A 25,964-nucleotide genomic window follows, 5' to 3' on the forward strand; every position below is an offset into this window, starting at 1 on the left:
TTATACACAGGGGTCAGAATGCAATGGCCACTCAGCCCATAAGGTGCAGAGCCAGCACTGAACAAGGTTTGTTCAACTCCAGAGGCCACACAGACACTATGTTCCATGGCCTACAGATGTCCGCCGATCAAAACAGATGCAAATCTCTCCATGACGCAGAGGACTGAGAATGACCTAAAGAAATCTGTAAGTTAGATGGGCTTTACAAGTCATCTGCCTTTTAAGTCCGCAAACTTATATTAAAAACTTATATAAAAAAGTCTTAGAACAATGATTTCATTTAAAAAAAAAAATAGTTCAAATTTAACAGAATCACAGGTTGCACTTTAAGGGACATGATCTTCTGGGGAAATCATCAGGCTTCTATGAGGTGGGCAAATATGAACAATTCCTTAACACAATGAGGTTTAAAATGCTATTTTCCACTGCATTCTCTTAGCTGTTCAGAGGGTACATCTGCATCCCGAGGCTAACAAAGAAGTAAGCAGCAGCTTCCTGGCCCCAGAGGATTCAGATTTATATTAGTTATGCTCAATATAATAAGGGAGCAAAGAGATCAATTGTACCTTTCCAGGCATCTAGACAGCATGACTAGAGCGTCATTACCTCTGGAAATGTTCCTTCTAGGAGCTGAAATGCTTCTGAAGAATGGCGGGGTCCTGCCAAGTGTTTCATGCATTTTCCATCCCAGAGTCTATTCAGGCAACACACCTGCTTTTGAAGTTTTGAAACTGACATCTGATAACCACCTCCAGCCGCACAGCTCAGATGCTGACGACATATATTCAAAAGTCAGAACCAAGTGTTGTAAGTTTTCTGTTAAGACTTAAAACTCATTTTTATCTTGTTGGTCATGATCTCAGTGCCACTCGAAAGCCATTTTAAGGTGCTCTCTTTTCTATGGCATCAAAATTGGAGGCACAGAGACTTTGATGATACTACTACTAAATGCTGCACAAGAAAAATTTTGTTTGAAGTCTTTTTATAATGTTGGTGGCAGATAACAGATGATTGCCCCTTGCACAGGCTATGTCCAAACAGGGCTTCACTGAAGTAGGAAAACCAAATATAGGTTTAGTGGCCCACGTTTTACAAAGTTCTTTCTGTACCTTAACTCATTTCCATGCCCACTGATATCCACCTCCTGAGACAGGGAGAACTAGCCTGATTACCTACATTCTACAGATAAAGAAACTATAGATAAAGAGACTTAGAGACAAAAAGGTGACACAGTGACTGATAAGAGCCAGGACTCAAACCCAGGACCTCCACCCCAAGCCAGACCTGTGGCTACGCAGAGCAGCCCCAAAATCAAATCTGCAGTTTCCCCAAGTATGTCTAATAGTGAGTGGTGTGATGAACTTCAATTCAAATCATTCACCTTCAAAGGTGAGCAATTTAGTCAAAGCAAAGGAAAACACAAAGTGCAATGGACCGTGCCTCTGATAGATTCAACAGGAGCAAATCACCTGGTAAAATGAAATCCTTTCCATTAATCTTTCTTCTGTCTCTTCCACCAAACTCACAGAGGGCAATGTAGACACCAGAATTTCCAGATCCTTTTCAAGGGATGTATAGTTTTCATCAAATTCTTCCCATTTCTAGAGAATCAAGAACATAACATCAGTGGGAGCCCTTTTCTAGACTAGTTTCAGACAATGACAAAATTAATCATAAAAATAAAAATGAACTCTGAGACCATACAAAATTAAAACACAGATTCCAGAGGTTTCTGAGAGATATAACCCACCCTTGTTAAGAGCTCAGCATCTAATAGAAAAAAACCACTCCATCATCTTTGTGGAGAGGGTTTTGAAAAATCCGGTTGGCATGTTTTATGCTTGTCTCATCAAATTGAGCAGGGACTAATAAGATTAAGTTAAAGGGATCTTCTCAGCATACACACCTCTGTGGAGACTTCAGAGCTGGAAGAGAGCCATTCTCTTACTTGGAAAGGAAGGGGCTAACTTTTAAAGCCTTTCTCAATAGAGGCTCCTGTTAGGTTGCATCTGCCCTCCCTGCTCTAACCCCAGCCCTCTGACCATCACCTGATTGTGCCGCTAAGAGCATAACTGTGCTGTTGGAGGAATGTGGGCTTACACTTCATCAGGGGAATACTATTTTCTTAGCCTGAGTCTTGCCTTGTCCTAGTTCTCGCCATGTCTATGGAAGCCCACTACTAGGATCTCAGCACACTACAGAGCTGACTTATAGACACTAAATAGTATGTGTTGGAAAAATAACCCCCTTATTAATTCTCTTATCTACTGAAGTAGTGGGTCACCTGGCTATCAGGGGCACTCTTTGGGCTCAGAGGATCTTTTTTTTTTTAATACCATGAAATATTGCTATAAATACCAATTTGACAAGCTAACCAGAAAATTCATTTCATTAGCATAAAATAACGATCACATTATAAAGCTGGATATTTCCTTGCTTTTTGGTTATTTCCTTTAAGAGCTAACATCCACTGCGTTTAAGAAGTTAAAGGTGAAAACCTTAAAACTGAGAAAGAACTTTATGCAAACTTAATTTTCTTCTTTGAACTGAGATGAGACTATCAGGAGTCCACTTCAGCCTGTCCTCTTCGGGAAGTACTGTTTCTGAACCACTGACTGTTTCATGCAAATGACCTCATTCGGGATCTTAAAGTGCTCTCAATTTTGTTTATTTGCACACAAACCTAGAAGGTGGAAAGATGCTATGTCATTCCCTAATTTACGTATGAGAAATCTCAGTGAATATTTCACTCAGAGAGTAGCAGTCAGAGCTAGAACAGGCCTCCACACTCCTCAGTGTTAATTCCCATTTAACTACTGCTTAATGATAAATAGACGCTTCTGGATACCGGGAGGCAGACGTCAAAATTCTGGAAGTCCAGGCTTACATACAAAGTTTACGTAACCCAAATAAATACCTGTAGCAAACTCTGTAGTTTTATTCCACATTGGTGTGACTTTTCCTCCAGTAATTTAACTTCTTTTATTTGTTCTGCCCAAAATGTCTCTTTCTTTTGCCATAAAGAAGGAAGCATTTTGTTGGAGTATGTTTGGATCAACAGCATGTCAGCAACAAGCTTCTGAAAAAAAAGCTGTAAAATGGACAAGGTTTTAATATTTACTTATTTCTATACTGTGAGAGCTTGCAAACCAAGTTACTTCCAACTTTTATACAGTTATATTTGCTTTTTAGTCCCAAATCCCATGACAGCCATGTGGAGTCGAACATACGAGAGAAGAAAAAGAAAACTGACTGCGTACCCCTTAGTCTTTAACACTAATGACATTTTAACAAATCATAAAGAAAAAATCATCCTAAGTAACATCTTCCACAAAACAGTCCATGTAAAAGGGCAAACATTAGTCAATTTCAATTTCCAGTGAGACCTTCCGAAATCGGTTACTCTGAGTTTTAAGAAACTTTACAGAAAGGTAGATCCGTCACTGATTTATTTCAAGACAATAAAATGGATGGATAGATGTGTGAGCCCGAGAAGCCCACACATGGAACAGCCAGAGGCTCCTACACTCCGGCTTGATTTTCTACTCAATAAAATGGACAAAGAAAGGGAATTTGTTGACATGGTCTACTGGATCCTGGGATGTAAAAGCTCCCAGATTAACACTTAAGAACCTTTACACAGGAAGGCTTTCCTTCACATGGTTGTCCTCCATGTATAGTCAGCTGCCCCTTCTAATTGTTTGGAGGAACTTCTTATGTGAATCCCTTCCCTATACAGTGAAGGTTTAGAATAGCATCCAGCATAGGTCCCGACACACTGTAGATATTCATTATATTACTTTCTCTTTTCCCCCTCCATTCTTTATACAATATTTACCTCTGAATTTCTTAGATTAAGATCTACTTGTCACAAGCTTAGACTTCAGCTGCTTTAGGCAGGAACTGTCTTACACATTTTTTTACATCAGCACTTAAATTACTACAGGTCTTTAGTTGGTGATCATGAGGTTTTTGTTTAATAAAATGAATGGAAAACTAAAAGATTTATTGTAGCATTACACTAGGTATATATTTATGTACTGAGGTATATATATTTCTTTTGGTTGACGTTCTCAGGAAAGCCTTCACTAATCTCCTGAACTCAGCTTCCCCTCTTAAATGCTCTGAAGGCGTGTATCTCAATTTTAATTTTAAATTTGTTTGAAGGGCTCCTTCATAAATATGTCTTCTCTTTCAACCGAAAGCTCCATGAATGTAAGCAACTGTGCTGTTTTCACTCACAATCACATTCTTAGAGGTTAGCAGGGTTCCTGGTATAGTGGGAGCCCTCTAATAGATGTTTGTTAAAACAATGAACGAATGAATGAATGAGCAATGTATATTTCACCAAGGAAGAAAGCGGATGCTGTCTGTTTAAGTCAGAAAGACTGGTAATCTGACCCATGTGTCTTACCTTGTGATTTTGTATTTGGGCCTGTAAGGCAACTTTACTCTTGGTTTGTTGTAAGTGGTCATGAGCAAGCTTTTCCTTCCCGATATCCACTAGTTCCACGATGCCTCTCAACAAGGCATCTTGCTGGCTCTCCGTGATGAAAGGGCTGCTGAGTTTGGTGTACCTGGCTCTCAGGATTCCCCACATACCGTCAAGTACATCCTGAAAAGAAAAAGCATCTTTATCCAATCATGAAAGGAATCCAAATGGAGAATGAATCTAAACTCCCTTCATGGAGGAAGAAAGTCTTACTCCTTATAATCACAGTAATTCACTGATTGAATGTTTTCTGCTCAGACATACCTCTAATTTGTAAACCTCTTGCAATAAAACATAAGGTAAATGAAGCCTCTCCCCTTCGTCTCTTAGTTTTGCCACTCGGCTCTCAGAGTTCTGCAGCTCCATTATATATGCATCTGCTTTCTAAAGTGAGAGATGACACAAAAAAGTAAAATCCTTTAATAAGTCAGAGAGGTACATATATTCATTTTAAAAGAATTACACAGTACAGAAAAAAATTTAGGGAAACCTGAAAGTCCCATTGCTCCTCCCTCACCTCCAGCTTCTGCCAAAGAGCCACAGCTGACAGTCTGGTCCCAACCTGTTCGGAGCTCACCCATAGAGGTATCCGTGCACACCCTTACACTCGCTGAGCGCACATGTCCTTCCACTCTGCCGTCTGCATCCTCACCTAGCAGCTTCTCAGCTGCTCTTAAGACTCATCAGTAAAAACATCTGACTCCTTTTAATGGGACACACAGTATGCCATCTTAAGGCCACCCATTGCTTTTTAACAGTCTGCTCTTAATGGCTTTTGGGCTACTTGAGGGTTTTTGATTCAAGCAGTGCTACTAGGTTCATCCTTGAATATTTATATACATATTTACCTCTTTGCACTTGTCTTACTTCCTTAGGCTAAGCGCAAGTCCAACACCTAGAGCAGTGTCTAACATAGTAGGTGCTCAATGAATAGTTGCTGGGTATATGAATGAGGTGAAACTGCTGTGGGCGGAAGAGCATTTACACGTCGAATTCTGATTTACAACTCACGGACCCTGAGAAGCTGGACGAATCACCACCCCTCCCAAGAGAAGGACAGTCTTCTTTCCCAAAGCCCGCACTGACACAGCACAAACTTACATTTTTGCCCAGGTGATAGGGAACGATGGTCTTGTGGTGGTTTAATTTACTCTTCATAAAGAACGACTTACGAGTTATTTTTAAAGGTCAACATAAATAGTTTTCATTTTTATCTATTTGCTTAAGCCTTGCCACTGCTCACAAAGGGAAGTGGTTCAGAAGATAGCTATCGCACAAAACTTTTTGGTCCCAGGTTAGATCAGTTTAACTATTTTGACTTGGTTACCTGAAGCTGTTCATCAATACTCTGGCCACTAATTTCATTCAGAGACTGTTGTAAAGATGTTTTGTTCTTGATAAGTTGATCATACAGTCGCTTTATTTCATTCTGCATAAGAAGATAAATTCAGGAAAACAGTGAGAATCTCATGTAGGCCTTCAATACCTTTTCTTAAAAGTTACTTGTCCTTTAATATTTGTGCTACTGGAAGTTTCAAACATATACCAAAATAGAGGACTCCCTGTGTCACCATCACCTGGCTTTAACAATTACTGACTGTGGCGGGTCGTCTCTGCTCTGTGCCCTCCCCTGAGCTTTCTTGACTGTATCTGATCTCCCGCCCCTCAGATTATTTTGAAACAAATCACAAGTATTTTATTTCATCAGTGTAAGTTTCAGTATGTATCTTTAAAAGATAAAGATTCTTCCCTTTAAAAATACTACAGGGGCGCCTGGGTGGCTCAGTTGGTTAAGCGACTGCCTTCGGCTCAGGTCATGATCCTGGAGTCCCTGGATCGAGTCCCGCATCGGGCTCCCTGCTCAGTGGGGAGTCTGCTTCTCCCTCTGACCCTCCCCGCTCTCATGTGCTTGCTCTCTCTCATTCTCTCTCTCTCAAATAAATAAATAAAATCTTAAAAAAAAATAAATAAAAAAAAATAAAAATACTACAGATCAATAATAATTCCTTAGTACTATTAACTGTCAGAACGGGTTCACATTTCTCTAATTGCCTATAATTTTTCTTTTTGGTTTGTTTGAATTGGAATCTAAATGAGGTCCAATAGGTTGCAATGGACTAATAGCGGCAGGCTCCCCAAGCATCTCTCTTTTTTGTTCCTGGGATTTTGGGTGGGATGGTGGAAAAACTAAGTCTTTTATTCTACACAGCTTCCCACCATCTGGATTGGGCTGACTGCCCGCCCACAGTGCTACTCAACATGATCTTCTTCCCTTGGGTCTGTTTTACTTGGATTCCAGAAGCTTGATCAGATTGAGGTTTGGTTTTATGGGCGAGACTCCTCCATAAGCGGTGTTGTGTTTCATTTCCTTTTCTCTAGTTAGGAAGCTACTAAAATCGTCTGCCTGCCTCAAGTCTCTCCTTCAATCCACAATAGACAACGGCCAGATGAATCTACCTGAAACACACAGACTGTCCTTTCTTTGCTCAAAAACTTTAATGGCTCCCTGTTACCAGAAATCCTCCCCTATGACGCTCATTGACCGCTAAATGGAACAGAGGAAAGAAACAGCGTGTTAGCTCGATCTAACAAATTCAAACCATAGCTTTGGGAAGGACCTCGCTTTCAAATGGTCTTCAGCCATGTGCAGCAGAACTAACCTAGAAACCTTCACAGAGAGAACATCTTACCACTTTGCTCGGCAATCTCTATTCACGAATGCTGCCAAGAATAATGGAATTAATGGGAGTTAACCTAAAACAATGCCAAAGAACGCCGAGTGCCTAGCTCTGTACCTGATAACTGCGGTTATAGTCCAGGCCAGCTTTCAGGGACTTGCTTTTAGAGGCGGCTGAGGCCTGGGTGAGCTTCAGGTAGACTTGGAGGTTGTCAAAACATTGAAGAAACAAGCTGGTGTTCCTCCCGGGCCAAGTCACGGCTTTCACAAGGTCGTTCTTCTTGTCACTCATAGCTAAGTAAAGTTTTTTCAATTCAAGAGCCAGTGTCTGCAGAGAGGAGAGGGAAGAAGACACAGTGAATGGAGTCTGACCTTAAGAGGCTTCAGCTCGGGCTTAAATAGTGGGCTGCCTGCAGCAACGGCCAACACATGGGCTTGCTGGAAATTCCCCACCTCGTAGTGCACCTGCTGAGCACAGACATCCTCTCTGAAGAGCCCAGGTGTCTGCAGCATCTCCTCCACCCTGCCAAGGCACTGACTGAGGGTCAGAAATAGCTCAAATAACTTTTTATCCATATTTATGTATGTTTCTTCTGTCATGTTTTCCTGAATCAAGAGGAAAAAAAGAAAAAAGAAAAATCATTAGGATTCCTTGCCTTCCTAAGCCTGAATTTTCCCCGATTTCTGTTAAAGTTTACAAGTTATGTTATACTGTTTTATAATTGGTTGTTTTGAACACTCTGCGAACTAGGTAGAAGAGTGAATAAATAAAATTAAGATGTTAACTCTGAGCAAAACAAGTTTATAAGAAACTCAATGTTAGGTAGTACTACTGAAATGGAATTAAAAGGTAAATCACCAGATGAAGGATTTCCTTAAGGGGCCATCCAGGTGGAAGTGTGGTCCCAAGTAAAGCATACTGTCCCTCTTTCCACTGCTCCCTGCCTCCCACATTTTATTTTTTTTATTTATTCATGAGAGAGAGAGAGAGAGAGGCAGAGGGAGAAGCAGGCTCCCAAGGAGCAGGGAGCCCAATGCGGGACTCGATCCCAGGACGCCGGGATCATGACCTGAGCCGAAGGCAGACGCTCAACCATCTGAGCCACCCAGGTGCCCCTCCCACATTTTAATGTAGGAGAAAGTAGGTTAATGAAATCAAGTATGGCTTGGAGAAGGAAAAGAAGTCAAGACATTTGAAGGGGTTGATTGGAAAGAGGTACAATATTTTAAAGATAGGAATGGCAGGCACAGCATGGTGACTATAGATAATAATACTGTATTGTATATCTGAAAGTTGTTAAGAGAGTCGATCTTAAAAGTTCTTATCACAAGAAAAAAATTTTTGTAACTCTATGTGGTGATGGATGTTGGACTTATTGTGGTAATCATTTCACAATAAATATAAATATCAAATCACTTTGGTATACATCTGAAACTAATAAGAGTGTTATGTGTCAGTTATAGCTCAATAAAAAAGGATCGGGATGGGCTGTGGAGCAGGGGGCAGTTAGAAGTGTCATTTATGGGCTGACTGTGAGAATTAAGGCCCCCTTAGATGTACAACTCCAAGGGGGGAGGGGCCTAGGGTTGAGCCACTGTGCCCTGGTGAGTTCAGGAGCCACAGATCTCCTTAGGTTTTAGCATAAGCTGCTAGAACAACCCCTTTTTCTTTACCCATGATCACCCTGAATTCTTGACCAGTTACAAGTAATTTAGAAGCAAGCCAAAACTGTAATCAGCCCAATTTGGGCTCTGTTTCCTACCATCTTCTCTGGTGGACACCTAACACTATGCAGCATACCATTTCAACATTAAATCTAGTCAAGGTTGGAAATCTTGTCAATACTCCCCTCCTTCCTCACCCTTCCAATCATAGAGCACCCCTTCAGACAATACTAATCAACAATGATCCTTGTTGGGGTGCCTGGGTGCTGTAGTTGGTTAAGCGTCCACTTGGTTTCACCTCAGGTCATGATCTCAGGGTCCTGGGATTGAGCCCCCCGTTGGGCTCTGTACTCAGCAAGGAGTCTGCTTGTCCCTCTCCCTCTGTTCCTCCGCCCCCAGCCCCGCTCTCTTTCTCTATCTCTAAAATAAATAAATAAATAAATATTTAAACAACAAAACAAAACAACGCTCCTTGCTGCTGCCAATCCTGGATGTGGGTTCAGAAGCCTTTGTACATGATGCTCTAGGCAGCCACTAACCAAATGTGAGTTGGCAAAAGAGATAGATTCTCTTTGCAATTGCAGGACCCATTCCATTATGTATTCTATTCTTTATTCAATAAAGACAATTATGACTAATTCACAGCATCCCATTTCCCTTCTTCTTTGATACTGCAGTGAGGAGAATATGTAACGTGACATTGCTACCTGGGTCTGCAGATTACTGGCTTCTTGACGCAGGTCTTCCAGCTGTGTGGTGTATGTTTTCAGTTCTTCAGTTGTTGGGCATTTAAAGTTATACACACTCACACTGGGCAGAACACTCATATTTGTGGCAACCTGTATGAAAATGGGAAGCCTTATTACCATTCGAGATCCTGGTGATGTTAATGGAAAACTGCAAAATTGCCTTCACGTGTTACCTTCACGTCAGGGTTTCTATCTTGTCACTTGTCAGACAAAATAGTTAAATCTTAAATATTGTGGACAGCTTCGAAAGGTCATGAGAAGGCTTACTGAGATACTTAAGGGTCCATTTAATATCAAAATGAGGGAAAAGAAACCATCACTTGAAAAACAGAGTAAAATCACTAATATTTCAATTTAGTAGCAATACCCTTCATGTTAAGAGGTTAGCGGTTTCTTTTCCCATTTACTGGTAGGCCCCCGGTATATGGCCAACTCTTAGAATAGAACACAGTCACCTCCAGGGACAGATTTGCATCTTGATTTATCACTGAAAAATGAAATAAATATTAAAAATGTGCTGTGACTTTAGCAGAGAGAAAGGTTCAGAATTCATTCCTTTTTCAAACTGGAAAACGAATAAATACAAAGCCCCAGGGTGAGGTGGTATCTGACTCTGCTTGGGGAAAAGAACTCCTGAGGCTGTTCTACTGTTGGAAAACAAACAATATACATGTTACAGTATGTAAGACAAGGAGAAACCAAGACTGAAGCCCTACCAATGAGTTTAATTCAACATTAATAGGTCAAAGAAGGTTCTCGTCAGAACAGAGCTGAAAAGTTCCCACCAGACTGGAGACCTGTGAAAAAGGTGGTAAGTTCTACTGCTTGAGTGCAAAGCTGAAGGCAAAAGCTTGACTGCTGTGAGCCACAGTGTTATTCTGCTCACGGGCTCCCTGGTTAGAGAGAAATCCAGCGGTAGCTGGGGCAGTATGAATAAAACCTACAATGGCAGTAAGAGAGCATGTTGATGGAACACAGGTACCACTGGAAGAGGGGCTGGAATCTGGCACTGCAGATTCCAAATTAGCTCTTGATGAATGAATGACAGTAATATAGCACTGTATTGTTTTTAAAGTGTTTTTTTAAACCTATATTATTCATTCCTTTATTTACTCAACATATCAAAACTGAGACTTGAAAATGTTTCAGGTACTGTGCCAGGCACTCAAATGTGAACCAGGCAAACACAGTCTTTCTTCCCATACCACCCCATGGGGAACACAGACAAATAAACAGACACACGGTATGGTAAGAGCTATAATTAGGGAAGCTCAGGGTGCCACAGAAGCGCGAAGGAGTGGCCTTTACTGCAGATTTCCAGGAGGGCAAAAAGGGGTGAGTCAAATGAAAAAATGCACTGGGCATCTTTGCTTTCTGAAAATAAACTACTACATAATGCAGAACATAGATGTGTATTTAATGAACGTCTGTTGCATTTTCAAAGATAAACATGCTTATTTATTATTTACACCATGCGCAGGCATGCACTGACCTGAGGCTGCACCTGCTCAGGTAGCGGAAGCCCGAGTTTTGATGAAAGTTCGTGATGTAAATATTGCCACTTATCCCCACTTTGGCCCTGAGTTGGCAAGACAGAGTCTAGAGCATCATTTTCGGGACTTGATGCCCTAATGCTGTTAAAGGAAAATAAAAGGTGAAAAGAATCATCAAAATACAGAAATTTTATTACATTCAGACAATGTTTTACAAGTGATTTAAAAAGAAATGCCCTTAATTCTCCCAACCATACAACTTGCTGAATGTCCAACTCCAAAAATGTTTTACCTTTCAGATGATTTCTGAGTTGTATCTTTATCAGGTTGGCAATGCTGGGGCCCCATTTTCTTGGCATTAAACTCGATGAATTTGATGAAATCTTTCTGTTCCATTGGTTTTAACTCCAGAACCTATAATTGAGTGAGATTCAAACAGTCCAAAGTTTTCAATTAATGCCCAATGGTTTTTCTGTTGAGATCTCATTTTGAACCACTTACTAATTTATTATTTACTATTTCCCTTTCTTGCTTGCTTGTTTTCATTAACTTTTATTTCTCAAAAACCTACTTAAAACATTCACACAAGGACCAAGTATATATCACAATATATATTACACACATGGAAAATCCCCCAAAATATGCCAACACATTTTGAAATAGTAGGGAAAGAGGTATTACAGTTACAGAGGTAAGCTCACCCTGAAGAAATCTGCTTAGTTTGAAATAAGGTGCAAGTTAATAAAGTAGCAAAGTTAGAGCATCCCCACCTGCAGAAGATGAAAGCAAACAGCTCCTACAGCACATGCTCAACATGTAGGAACAACCGTATATCACACTTTCCATCCAGTCACGTAAGAAAACACCCCAATGGCAGTTTGGTACTTAGTTCAAAGAGATTCCATGCAGAAAGCTTTATTCTTATCCTTATATCTGTTAGGGGCTGCAATTACCTGTTGCTGCTGGAAATCTTTTTGTCTGCTGAACTGTGGCCTTTCAGTTACAATAGATTCAAATGTAGAAAGGTTATCTGGTTGGAGATCATTTTGATGCTCTGCAGGTTTCTTTAGAGTGGCAGAATGCTGCAAAAAAATTTATGATGGCACACTATTTAAAAAAAATGACCCACTTTATTTCAGTTCTAATAATGAGACTATATGATGGAAAAGTTTTATATAAAGTGACTGTATTTTGAAATTTACTGCAATTATATACTATGATTCCATGTACTTATTTCAAAACTACTGCAAAAAACCATTATATTTGATGATGTGGTCATCTTACTTCCTCAATGTAATTCATCCAATGAATTACTAAAAGCCAGGAAATGTACTGCTTTTCTGTTTTAAGAACAAAGTAAAAAAAACAAAAAAACAAAAAAGAGATGCAGCTTTATGCTTAGGCATTCAAATTTCCCTTATGTCCAGAATATTTTTTAAAAGGAGAGAACCACATGAGGATGAAAGGGAAGTGTAGAGCCTGTGTATCTGCAGTCAATCCTATTTCTGCAGTCAATCCTATTTCTGTGAATGTAAGTCCTCTGAGTAGGAACCACCATCTCCTAAGTACAGATGCAAATCTTATATAGGAAGACCCTACCCACAGATGCATATTTGCGTTTATAAATACAGAACTCTTTCAAAAGTCACAAGAAAACTATAACTGTATGACACTTTGATCAGTATATATATTTGTAAATGAATAACAAAAAGGACCCCGGAAACAGGTTTTATATTCCTGATGTCAAATTTTAATCTTTATAAGAGCTTCGTTTTCCAGTCAATTGGAGTCACAAACTTCCTTTAAAACTTATCTTTCTTCTATGAAGAGGCTCACACCACCTCATTACTAGCAAGAACGATCAATCCGATCAAACCAATCCAAACCAAACCTACGCTGTCACCAACAGCAGCCTAGGTAGGAAAACTTCAAGGTAAAATGGAATCAGTACCAAGAATCAATACGACCATCCCTTATAGCTTTAAGAGGCTTCATTCTTTCTTACTTAGTGTAATTTTTCTGTAGCTGTTTCACCACCTCGGCCAGATTTCTTCCTGGTAGCTCTCCCATATTATCTACCCACACCCGTCTACATGTGGCTGTGTTTTACCTGGTCTTCACTGTATTTCTCCTGAAGCATGATCTGGACTTTTTCCAAATTGCACTTGACGGTCTTTAATTTCACGGAAAGAGCTTCAGCCTCCTGCTGAGTGGCCCCACTGTCTCCCGGCCCTCGATCTGTGCAGCTCTCCAGCAGAGAGGCAACTTTGTGCTCGATCTCTGTTAGCATGGCCTAGGAAACAAAATCATTTAAGTATTCATGGTTTTGGTCTTGAACAAGCATTATACTCTAAAATGAGTTAGATTCACTCTGTCTACCTAGTATATGTAACAAGTCTCAGAAACACAGATTAGAAGGGATCTTGGGAAAACAACAATTTCCATGTAATTCCTGAGCTTTTGGACAGGGGTACAACCAAACCAACCCCAACTTGCAGACGTCACTCTCCAAAATAATCTAAGTGGCTCTATAATCACTTTAGAAAAGACAGCTGAATGTATCCAGCATAGCAAAGTGGTTAAGAACATAGACACTGGGGTGCCTGGCTGGCTCAGTCGGAAGAGCATGCGACTCTTGATCTTAGGGTAGTGAATTCGAATCCCATGTTGGATGTAGAGATTACTTAAACAAATAAACAAACAAACTTAAAACAAAAACAAACACAGACACTGGAAATAGACTGAGTTCAGATCCCACTTAGCTGGGTAAACTTGAGCACCTTATGTTTTACATGAATGTGCCTTCAGTCATGTGTAAAATGGGGGTAATAACAGAACTTACCTCCTAGGGTTACTCTGAGGAGTTAAGAGTTAAAGTCCACGCACTTTAGCCAGTGCTTGACACACAGTCTATGCCGACTATCATTATTCCACCCCTCCCCCCGCGAACTTTCCTAACTTTTTCCTGTTGCAATCTGAGTGTCGCGTCATAATAGAAAAAGAATTTCACGGAACTCTTGGAAGGTTCTTTCCCTTGATCTTTTCCTTCTCTTTTTCAAGTCCATATAAACTTCCAAAATATCAGAAGATGACAGAAGAAATAATTTGGAATCTAAAACACTTAGTCATTGATAAAACCGGCCAACTTACACACGGATCTAAAAATAAATCAGCTAGCTGAAGTAAGTTTCCCTGTAAGTCACTGTCATTGTATTCTTCCCCAACAGATCAAGTCTGCCCTCCTCTGGGGCTCTGAAGCCCAAACGGTCATGCCAACTGGCCGAGCACACAACGCAACGGCGGGTTTCTGATTCCCATTCCAGCACTGGGATCCTGTACGCTAAAACTTGTTGTGTCGAAGGAAAAATTATCCTTAAAACACATTTTCAGGGGTGCCTGGCTGGCTCAGTGGGCAGAGCATGAGACTCTTGATCTTGGGGTTATGAGTTCAAGCCCCACAGTGGGTGTAGAGATTACTTTGAAATAAAAAAAAATCTCAAAAAACAAAAACAGGGGCGCCTGGGTGGCTCATTCGGTTAAGCATCTGCCTTCGGCTCAGGTCATGATCCCAGGGTCCTGGGATGGAGTCCCTGCATCGGGCTCCCTGCTCAGCGGGGAATCTGCTTCCCCCTCTCTCTCTGCCTGCCGCTCCCCCTGCTTGTGCTCTCTGTCAGATAAATAAAATCTTTAAAAACAAACACACACAGATTTTCAAAGAATATATTCTTACAAGTCCTCTATCCAAGCAAACTTCTTGTATCCTCTACAGACTCTTCTAAGCTTGAACAATATGTAATCATAGGTTTTAGAGTGGTCTCAAGATGTACTGTAATTTTGTGCTCCTTTTTTCCATTTAGCTATTTTATGTATACTTTTTCATGTGTCTACAGACATATGCTTCATGATTCCCACTTTCCTAGCTGCAAGTTGATATTCCACGACTCATGTAACTTCCTTACTGGTTAAGCCTTTAAGCTGGCTCCAGTTCGTCACGTTTGCAATTAACACTGCCAAAAACATTTTTCTCCTTTCTGGGTTATTTTCGGAGGGCACATTTAAAGTAATGGTGTTATTAGGTCAAATAAGATGGACATTTTATATGCTGACAGCTGACCTCCCAAAACACGGAGGCAATCAGAACAGTACATCCAGAGTTTTCCAGGATGATACAATTTTTGCCAATATAACATGAGAACAAAACAACAGCTGTTTCGATTCACATGTTCTTAACAATCAAGGCTGAACATTTCTTCTCAAATATTAAATGACCCAATATAATTTTTTCTGGACTGATCTGTTCGCTCCTGTCCTTTGGACATTTTCCCACTGGGAACTTCATGTTTTTTTACAGGCTCCTGGGAGGCTTTTTATATATTTCAATATTAAGTTGTATGTGCCATGGTGTTCTATAAATGAGCCAAAGATGGCCCCGGTACATTGGTCCCTAGGTTGCTTATTTTTTCACAGCAGGCCAGAGCCATCAGCTCTAATCCTACTGGCACCAAACTCAGAGTGGGACCCCACATCTGCCCCCTATCATTAAGACACAACTCTGGGGCTCTAAAAGACCCAAGCCTCTGTTGCCCTTTGGAGCTCTCTGACATCACCTAGACACACAAGCCCCTCTGGATTCCCTGCTCCCCTGGGAGTTCCTTTGCCTTCCTCCCCCGCTTCGAGGTCGTGGTCCCACCGCCATTTCCCGCCACAGTGTCTGGAAGGGCACCTGTACAGAGGGATTTCCCCAGGCCTTGAACTCCCGCCAAAATGTTGCCCGAAGAAAGCTGGCTGTGTTCTACTGCCACCTTGTGGTTGTGTCTTTCCCTTGACAGCCCCCAAATCCGTGACCGTGCTACAAGGGGCATGAGAACGGGATTCTGGTGGTGCCCAACGAAATCAGCAAGGCAATCAATTGGCAAATCTATCCTGGGACTCAACATCTCGAACACCTCAGGTTCAATTTAGTACAATGTGGCTCTGTGCCGTAGTACCGTTTTTTCCAGACTTGCCTGGGCCTCGTCAGCCAGACCACGAATAGTGCCAGTATTAAAGCGAACCTGCCCTATCAAGAGCTGACTTTTGGGGGTCAGAGGTGGGGAGCTTCCTGGGGAAGGAGGTCAGCCTGTCCACCTGGGTACCCCATGAGGCAGGCACTGGATACTGTAAGACTGTGGGCCCAAGTGGAGAAAGGGGATGACCAAGGATGGGCTACCCCCAACCCCATAACGGGCTATCGTGGGAGGAGCTCCCTGTGGCCGGGTGATATGGGGGTGCTCTGAGAGGGTGTCCTCATTCCTGGTGTCCGCTACGGCAGACAAAAGAGCCAATCAGGCCGAGACATCGGACCAAGGCTGATCTAACCATCCTTGGGGAAGGCGCCTCAGGTATTGTGACACTTCATTATGCTGCGGTGATGTCGTCATTCTAGCTTCTCCCTGGAGGGACACAGAGATCCCAACCTTTGGGCCGAGCCAGCAAATGTTACAACTAACGGCAAGGAAGTTTATATTCCTGTCCCCACCCCCCTCAGCAAGAGTAGGAGCATTCACAGTAAAATGGCAGCAAAGCCCATTTATGCTATATCTGCGATCTTGCAAATCCGGATATTCGGCTTCATTTCAGAAGAATGGAAGTTCTAAGGAACTTATTATGAACACAAATAACAGCATTTACTGAGCACTTCTTATGTACTTGCTACACCCGACCCTGGTTCTTGTACCTTATCTCATTCAACCCTGACAAAGTTCTAGGGGATAACCGACCACGTGAGGAATACGAGGTGGAAAGTTAACGTCCCCAAGTTCACGGTTAATGTGACGGAGCTGGATCTGGACTCTACATTCCGAGCTCTTACCCGCTCCCGTCTCTCCAAATACTCTGCTTCCACAAATCTCCTCAAAGAATTCCCCTGAGAACAAAAACCTGAGGCCAAGACAAACACAGGGGTCAGCGTTAACAGGAAGAAACACGCTGTTGCTCTAAGAGAACTTTGCCCAGTCTTGGAAGGGGGTTGGTGCAGAGGCCAGCCCTGAACTCCAAGCCCTCGGCCTTACCTGGCACCCCACCAGCTGCCGTTCCACCAACTGCTGCATGTCTGCATTTAATGTTTCCGGCTCAAACGCCACGTGGGCTTGGTGCAGCCACAGCTCCAGCTCGGCCACCTGGGTCTTGCAGGCATGGAGGACTTCCGCAGGCTTGGGCCTAGATTGCTCCACCGTGGCCTCAAACGCTCCTTGCTCATCAGAAAAGCCCAGAGCGGCAGCCTTGAGCGGACGTGTGGCACCCTAAGATAAACCCAAAGATAATCCAGCAGTGAAAAGCCACGGAATCCCAAGTGTGCACATTTGAGCTTGCAAAAGCCCGTGAACTCCCAGCATTTCCCCCACTTAGAAAACAAACAAATAAGGGCAGAAAAAGTAAGAAAGAAAAATGCACCTCCACACTCATAGCAACGATCACGTGACCTGGGGCTCCAGGTTTCCGAGCAGCCGAGCCCCATGTACACAGGTGGTTTTCCCGGGCACGGAGGACGCAAACGGGCTCGCGGTTCATTAAACAGCGAGCGGGCCCCAGGAGACAGGTGAGTGTGTGAGAGAGGGTGTGCGTGTGGGTGTGTGCGTCGGAAACTCCGCAGCGAATTGGCCGGGGTTTGAATGTGTGTGACACATGATTAAGCAATGCTTACATTGCGGTGAGCTCTGATCAAACAGAAAAAAAAAGGCTCTTTACACCCCGGCTGGGATACAAGGAAATGTGCCACACACTTAACAAGTAGATTTTAAAATATTTTCGCTTTCCCCCCCGCCCCAACATACAATGCTATTACTCATCTAAATTTCTCCCTATTAAAAGTAATGTGAGTCAAGTAATGAACTTCAGTGGGGTAATCTGGAAATTTTTCTCCTGTTCTTCAGAGAGAGTCCCTGAAACTGCTTTTCACTGTCTAGATACTCAAATATTATTAAGGACTAGGTGCTTATACTATAGTATAAAGAAAGAATGATGTAAGATGTGTTCTTATTGCAACACCTGGGTTGCTTATTGATCCAAAAGAAAAAGAAAAATTTCTTCCAGGTACCAAATCAAGTATTCTATTAATAATATATTAGATGTTTTCAGGGATGCCTGGGTGGCTCAGTTGGTTAAGCATCTGCCTTCGGCTCAGGTCATGATCCCAGGGTCTTGGGATCAAGCCCCACGTCAGGCTCCCTGCTCCGCGGGGAGTCTGCTTCTCCCTCTGCCTGACACTCCCCCCGTTTGTGCGTGCTCTCTCTCTCTCTGACAAATAAATAAATGAATCTTTTAAAAATATATATTAGATAATTTCAATTTGGAAGTAAAAGATTTGATACACATATATATTTGCTTCCCACATCCTTTTCCAAAACATAGAAAGATCACATCAACCCTTCTAGAGAGATTCCTTTAGGAATTTGTGTATTTCTGGGCGCCTGGGTGGCTCAGTTGGTTAAGGAATTTGTGTATTTCTCTAAAAAATTATTGATCTCAATAAATATTTTATTGATTATGAGTATGATGAAATACGATGTTTTCTATATAAGGCTTTGCTAACTACACATTAGCAACCAAAACAAAATTGTTCACAAATGTATACCCTAACTCAACTCAAATGCAGGAAAATTCCCAATGACTACAGAATTTTGTTTAAACACAGAACTTCTAGTACAACAAAAGCAAACAAAATAGGCAAGTGGTAACAACAACATGCAGGGTGTGAAAATACCCATTTTCCACACACGTGGTGGGTATCAGGAAAGCTGCGTTCGCAGAAGTGTCTGAGTTGCACCTGTTCCCCCTTGACCATCTATTAACTTCACAGAGGTGTGTTCTTTACTGACAAAACACTATTTCTCCCTTGCCTTCGTCAATATTTTTTTCAAGAATCATCTTCTTAAGGACGTCTTCCCTTGCCTTGAGTTTCTCTGCACAGTTGGGTCTATACTTGGGAGTCACCTGGTTTCAATTTTCTTTTTTAATCCTGATTTCTTAAAAAAGAACCAGTTGTGTGATATTACTGCCAGACACCAACTGCTAGTCATCCGATTAATTCTTTTCTAGTTTTCAGATACTGCTATCTCTTGGCGGCAAAGATGTGGGGATCCTCTTTTTTGTCACCTGAGATAACAATCGTTAATATTAACTAATTAGTCTGTGATAACTGATTTACCGACGACCTTCTTTCTTTATTCAAAAACATTATTCGAGCACCTATCATAGACCACACAACACATTTTTTAATGGCAATATTGAATGTCTTTCCTTTTTCACTAATTCACTGAATTAATGAGAAAACAAGGAAGCTGGATAACTAATCTGGGCTTTACTTGCTAGTTATTTGAAACTGAAGAGAATCCAAAGGTGAACGGAGGGAAAAAAAAGAATATTTGCAACCATAGAAACTGCAATTGCTAAAGGTGGCCTGGGAAACCTGCCAGTAACCAGTTCACCCACCTCTTTTTATAGTCAAAGAAATCCAAGTTCATTTAACGCTTAAGCAATTCCCCCACCTCCCATTTCACCACTTTGCTTCTGAGAAGCTCCGGCCCACATGTAAGTTACTTGCCTGAGGTCACACAGCTCTGCAATCTTTTAATTCAGAGTCCACAGTTTTTTCCACAATCACACCCCTGCTAAATATCTTTTCTAAACGATAGCCCCAAATTCTAAAAGCAGCAATGATTTAAGCGAGTGTTTTATGATTGTGCATGTCAGGGGTCTAAAAAGTATTACCACAAGTATTTCTTGTTAAAGAGAATTATGTCGTTTCCACCATGTAACTGTAAATTAATAATACCCAACCCTTTATTGGGCTCTGGGGCCAGGCCATCATGCTAAGTGATACACACACCCTCTCATTATTTCCCATCACAAGCCCTTATTATTCCCAGTGTACAGATGGGGAAACTGAGGCATAGATAGGTTATTCAAACCACCTATGGTCACCCAACTAGTAAGTGGAACCAGGATTCAGTCTCTGATTTCATTATGCCTTGGGATCTACAAGTCCACATTCTTCACATGACTTCTCCAATCTCTAGTATCCAAGTTCGGCTCTCACTTAGTGAATGTCACACTGCTTGGTTTCTGCATCAACACACCACTGATCTAAGTAACAGGATTCAGTTAAAATGCAAGCTAATTTTCCGGTGGTGGCTGTATTTCATGCCAAAATACCAACCCTTTAAATTTACTCCTTAACATTTTACAGTCAGTTCTACAAACATCTGCAAGTCTCCCCCCACACACCACACTTGTTACAGAAGAAAGAAGTAGTTGCTGGTGGAAAGGCTAGTTCACGCTGACAAATAGTGAGCAAGCGATAAATCCTTCCTTGCTCCGCACCATGCTTACTTTCTAGATCAACATCTGATGGCAAATCTTCCAGTTTTCCAGGCTGACAGCACATATGAAGATGTTAAAGTTCACAAAGAACTCTTGGCTCAATATGCAAAGTATTCCAAACACAGAAAGCTTCTCAGCTCTGGATGCTCGTCCAGGTACCTGAGCAGTTTGTTTGTTACCGACAGGGACTTACCTCCTCTGTTTGGTTGGGACTCAGTGAGTCTGGTGCAAGAATTTGTGCCATAGGATTATCACATGTGCTTATTTTCTCAGCTGCCTCCTGTAAAGAAAAGAACCAGAGGTCCAGAAAACTTCCTGCCCTCGCTCCCATGTAAGTTACTCTTCCTGCACCGGCTCATTTTACATATCACCTGGTTGCAGAAATGTCCAGAAGAGTCAGGTGCATTTAGGGAAAAGTTGGTTTGTTAGGAAAAAAATCAGCTTCCCCAGGTTTGTCTTTATTTGAAAGACTTAAATTTTCCAAAGCTCTCTAGTTAATGAGGAACATACAAGGAAATCTACAGAATTCTCTATTTAAGTGGATTAATAGGGGAACTAAAATTAAATGAAGTTATATGATAAAGGCCACCTTTCAAATAATAGGGGGAAAGATTAACTTATGAAATTTGGGAACTACTGAGGCATTTCATGAGAAAATATAACCAAATCCTTGTCTTACTCCTAATAATGGATTCTAATCGTATCTAATATTTGTTTATTAATTAATTAATTTTTAGAGATAGTGTGAGCAGGATGGGGGGTGGAGGGGAGAGAGGGAGAGAGAGAATCTTAAGCAGGCTCCACACCCAGAGTGGAGTCGAACACAGGGCTCTATCTCACAACCCTGAGATCATGATCTGAGCCAAAATCAAGAGCTGGACGACCAACTCACTAAGCACCCAGATGCCCCTTTATCTATTTAAATGTAAAAGTTAGGGACGCCTGGGTGGCTCAGATGGTTAAGCATCTGCCTTCAGCTCAGGTCATGATCCCAGGGTCCTGGGATCAAGCCCCACATCGGGCTCCTGGCTCAGCGGGGAGCCTGCTTCTCCCTCTCCCTCTGCCTCTCCCCTGCTCATGCTCTCTCTCTGTATCTCTGTGTCTCAAATGAATAAATAAAATATTTTTAAAAAAAGATTAAAAAAAATAATAAAAAATAAATGTAAAAGTTATACCATAAAAAGTCTTAAAAAAAAAAGTGAATCTTTTTCCAATCTAAGAGTGGGGAAGGACTTTTAAAGCATGCAGTAAAGGGAAAGAATGCTAGTATTAGCAACATAAAAAATAATAATGTTTACCTTAAAAGCATCATAACCTAAGTTAAAAATGAAATAACAGACTGAGATAATAGCTTACAATGTGTTAATATCCTTAATATATATCCTTAAAAGTCAGTAAGGAAAATATCAAACCCTAGGTAGAGAAGAAAGTCAAACGGCATGAGCAAGCAATTCATAAAAGAATACAAAAGTAGGAGCACCTGGGTGGCAGAATCGGTTAAGTGTCCGACTCTTGGTTTCAACTCTTGGTTTCTGCTCATGTCGTGATCTCAGGGTCATAAGATCAAGCCCCACATCGTGCTCCTCATTCAGCAGGGAGTCTGCTTCAGACTCTCTCTCCCTCTGCCCCTCCTTCCTGTGCACGTGTGCACACGCGCTCTCTTTCTCTCTCGAATAAATAAATACATCTTTAAAAATAAGAGTACAGGGGCACCTGGGTGGCTCAGTTGGTTAAGCGTCCGCCTTTGGCTCAGGTCATGATCCCAAGGTCCTGGGATCGAGCCCCGCATCGGGTTCCCTGCTCAGTGGGGAGCCTGCTTCTCCCTCTCCCCCTGCTCATGTGCTCTCTCTCTCTCACTCACTCATTCTTTCTCTCAAATAAATAAAATCTTAAAAAATTAAAAATAAATAAAAAACAAAAACAAGAATACAAAAGCCAATAAACACAGAGATATTCATTCTTAGAACATAAATGTAATTTGAACCACTGGATAAGTCTGGCTAAAACTGAAAATATCTCACGTCAGTTTGGGGTCAAGAAAGCAGCATTTCCATGCATTCCTGGAAGGAATAAAATTGATACAGTCTTTCTAGAGGGCAAACTTTCTACTTTGATAATTGTGTCACACTTTAAATGGATGTATACTTTGATTCAGCACTCCCACTTATTAGGTTAACCAAGGTTAAACAATGGGAAAATGATATATACACAAATAATTAACATCATGTGGTGGGAAAAGTATAATTGACCAATCTTGATTGTTCTACTTACAAGCTGCATAATCTTGGACAAGTTCACTGGGATTCTCTGTGCCTCTGAGGTAGGAATGTAACCTTTCCCACTCATGCATGTGATTACTAAACAAGATGACATATATAAAGCATTTAGCAGTAACTACCAAAATATTACTTTTCAGCTTCTTATACTGAAACCAAGAACTGCTATGAACCAAGAACTAAAAGTAAAGCTTAGACAAAACTGGAAAGGGAGGTCAGGATCATGAAGAGTCTGGAAAGGCTAAGAAGACTGTATTTTACTCAGCAGATAATCAGAATCCATTAAAGATTTCAGCTTAGCGGTAATGGGTTTAGGAAAAGTCATCAGTTACTATTGTATAAGACGTACTCGGAAAAATAACTGGAGGCTCTGAACTCAATTAGCAGCATACTCCAAAAGCCCAGGGCAGAAGTCACAACTGCCTGGAACAGGATGACGGCAAAATCATGGGAGGAGAAGAAGGATGAATGGACATCACTTGGCCACTGATTGGACATGGAAGCCAAGAGAAGTGAGGTACCTAAGATGACTCTGAAGTCTGTCTTAGACTCTGAGAACATAGTGGTGCCATAAACAGACATTGAGAAATTAGAAGAACCAATTTTGAAGGAAGGTGGTAAAATGAGTTTGAGATGAAGAAAACACATTCAAAAAGAGAAATCTATCAGCAAGGTAGAAATGTAAAACAGACTTAAAGGAAAAGTCAAGACAAGAGGCTTGATGTGGGGATCACTGGCACAGGGGGACGACCAAACCTACAGGAGGAGATAAAACTGCCGAGGGAAATGAGAGAAGGAAGAGGACAGAATACTGGGCAAATGTCCACCATTATGTGGGTAGGGCGACAGGTGATAGAGGAGGGGCTGCAGGTATGAGACAAGAAAGTGCAGAATTAAGAAAGCCAAAGTATCCCTGCATTTCAGGAAGGAAGAGATGCTGATAGTGTCTAATGCTGGAAAGATCAATAAGGATTAGGACTCATAAAAAGACACTAAACTGATGTTCTAGATGTCAATGGCAGATTAAACATAGTCAGGGGCAAAAATCTGATTACAAAAGGGGCCAACGGTGAGGAGCTCCAAGTAAAGACTTCTAGCCACAAACGAGAGGAAGCAGAGTAATTGACCCCGGGAAGCAGGATAGAGAAAGTCAATGCATTAGAGTCCCTTGCTGAGCCCAGTACAGGACATACATCCGTAAAAGATAAAGTTCTTGCCACTCACTGAACTGTGTCCGTGTGTGCATAAAAATGTGGTAAGTCCTAACTGAGGTTCAAAATGCTACCAGACTGAAGAGAAAGTGGAGGCTTCTTGGAGGAGGTGGAAGATGAGAGGGCCCTGGCGGATGAGCAGGTGGTCTACAGGCGGGCTGGAAGGGAGGGGCATCCCAGGGGTGCAAGGCAGTTTCTGAAGACAGTCTGGGCTTTGGGATGCTCAGTTTGTTTGGAAGGGCGGGACCACGAGGGAGAAGACTTGCTGGAGATGGGGAGACTGACTATGTCTCAGAAAGGGCAAGAACCCGTCAAGAGGCAGAGCCCAGTGCCAAGGTTTAACAAAAGGACTGGCCTAGGGGCTGGGGGGAGGGATCAGCCCTGGAGACAGGAGCGCAAGGCAGATGGATCATAATGATGCTGGGATGTTTCAGGAACATGGGGAAAACATTGTTTTCACATTAGCTTATAATGATTTTCTAAGGTGAGGGCATTTGCCCTCTGGTTTGAGAGGCTGGAGAAGATTTGGAAGGTCATAAAGAGCAAAAAAGACATTAATACACATTATACACTACCTTGTTCAAAGAGGATTATGGGGAGACTCCTCCCCCAACTACTCCCAAAAGAGAGGTGTGTTAAATGCTTTGAAACATTATGGTGAACTTTTAAAGAGGGGCTCCTTTGAGTTACCTGTTTTGTTAGTCTGAATTCTCACATATGGAGTTCTCAGAAAATACTCTCCTATTATCACTGAGTACACAATAGAACTGCAAATAATAAGCCCGTACTTGGCTGTTTTTGAATTTGTGCAGAGGTAATGGTGAGAAGCTTAAAAAAATTCAACCCCAGCAGGTACCTTCCCTAAGCAGTCTTTCAAACAAGAAATTCTTTGGACTTACTTCCTTTACTGTCCCTGCAAGCCCCCAACCACCGAAGGTATTATGTTCAGTATTACCTGGATGATGGTTCCAGAAGATGAGGATGCTCTATCTTCCTCCATGTCCCTATCATGCTTCCAGAGTAAAGACCAAGACCCAGAAGATGGCTCTGCTTTCTTACCTCCATTCTAACACAGTAATCAATTGATTAGCAAAGAAGTAATTTCCTCCCATCCTAAAAGCATCCTACTCATCTCTCTTGTAAAACTCGGTTTACCAGGCAGTGTAAAACTGCAGCCCTTAATCCCTCACCCCTTCTATTTTTCACCTCTTTCTTCGGCTAAGCAAATCATAGGAGTCTAAATGTCGTTGCTCTTCCTGAAGCCTAAAAGATATTCTGAAAAGTTGGAAGTCAGCTCACATCGCTCAAAAAGGATCTTTAAAATGGTGCTTTAGGAATTTAATCTGCTTTGGTAAAGGTAAACTTAAATGCTATCTTTAAATAACGGCCTGATGAACATGTGTTTTTGCTGTTGCCAAAGACAAACAGTTGGTATTATAAACATATCAGCTCAGAGACAAATATAGGCCTTAAATTAGAAGCAGACGGCCGGTCATTCTATTCTCGGCCCCAGTTCCTCTGCTCTCGCTACTCCTTCTGCCGTGAAGGGGCATACTCAGATTACGAAGTTGTCTGGTGGTCTGAGCACAGAGTGAGCCTGTGATCTCCCTTGTCCTACCACTCAGTTCCATGCTGTCCCAGTCTATAGAAAAGCAGGTGGTTCTGTGTGATGGTAGAGCTACTGAACAATCCATAAAATGAGAAGAGAAAGTGTGTAGTGGTTACATATGAGACATAAAGACGACAAACTGCTGCAATTTTCTTCCTTTTGGCACAAGACCCATCATAACTTTTGTTTTTAAAGTACAAAATGGAAATTGATACCAGGAAAGGCAACTGTCCATGTCTCCTTCAGTCTGTTCTAATGAAGTCGTAAGGATGAGTGGTATTAGTTGCTAACACAACTCTCTATATTGGCAATGCTGTTTCAGACTAACAAATCGGGAAACAAATTCAAATCTGGAAAAATAAAGTTCCACAAAGCACACTAGGAATGCCAACCAAACAACATACTCTCCAAACTTCAGAGAAGGTACTCAGA

General features: G+C 41.7%; 1 protein-coding gene across 10 annotated transcripts in view; it reads right to left on the reverse strand.

Annotated features, from left to right (window-relative positions):
* Positions 1–25,964, reverse strand: part of SYNE2 (spectrin repeat containing nuclear envelope protein 2) — a 325,741-nt gene that overhangs the window by 79,035 nt on the left and 220,742 nt on the right. For 7 of the 10 annotated variants that reach the window (XM_034992810.1, XM_034992812.1, XM_034992813.1 and 4 more), the window contains 15 exons: positions 24,879–24,989; positions 20,630–20,716; positions 17,127–17,357; positions 13,187–13,369; positions 12,030–12,158; positions 11,369–11,490; positions 11,076–11,217; positions 9,542–9,673; positions 7,623–7,775; positions 7,288–7,497; positions 5,820–5,921; positions 4,757–4,876; positions 4,415–4,615; positions 2,918–3,091; positions 1,470–1,601 (listed from right to left, as the gene is read on the reverse strand). In XM_034992810.1, the coding sequence (XP_034848701.1) occupies positions 1,470–1,601; positions 2,918–3,091; positions 4,415–4,615; positions 4,757–4,876; positions 5,820–5,921; positions 7,288–7,497; positions 7,623–7,775; positions 9,542–9,673; positions 11,076–11,217; positions 11,369–11,490; positions 12,030–12,158; positions 13,187–13,369; positions 17,127–17,357; positions 20,630–20,716; positions 24,879–24,989 (2,229 nt within the window). Of the gene's footprint in view, positions 1–1,469; positions 1,602–2,917; positions 3,092–4,414; positions 4,616–4,756; positions 4,877–5,819; positions 5,922–7,287; positions 7,498–7,622; positions 7,776–9,541; positions 9,674–11,075; positions 11,218–11,368; positions 11,491–12,029; positions 12,159–13,186; positions 13,370–13,918; positions 14,478–17,126; positions 17,358–20,629; positions 20,717–21,916; positions 21,935–24,878; positions 24,990–25,964 lie in introns of those variants that run through there. The other 3 variants (XM_034992815.1, XM_034992811.1, XM_034992816.1) reach the window with 3 other exon arrangements.

The sequence above is a fragment of the Mirounga leonina genome, unplaced genomic scaffold (assembly GCF_011800145.1).
Source record: "Mirounga leonina isolate KUSES-001 unplaced genomic scaffold, KU_Mleo_1.0 Mir_82, whole genome shotgun sequence".
In the NCBI taxonomy this organism is placed as follows: Eukaryota; Metazoa; Chordata; class Mammalia; order Carnivora; family Phocidae; genus Mirounga; species Mirounga leonina.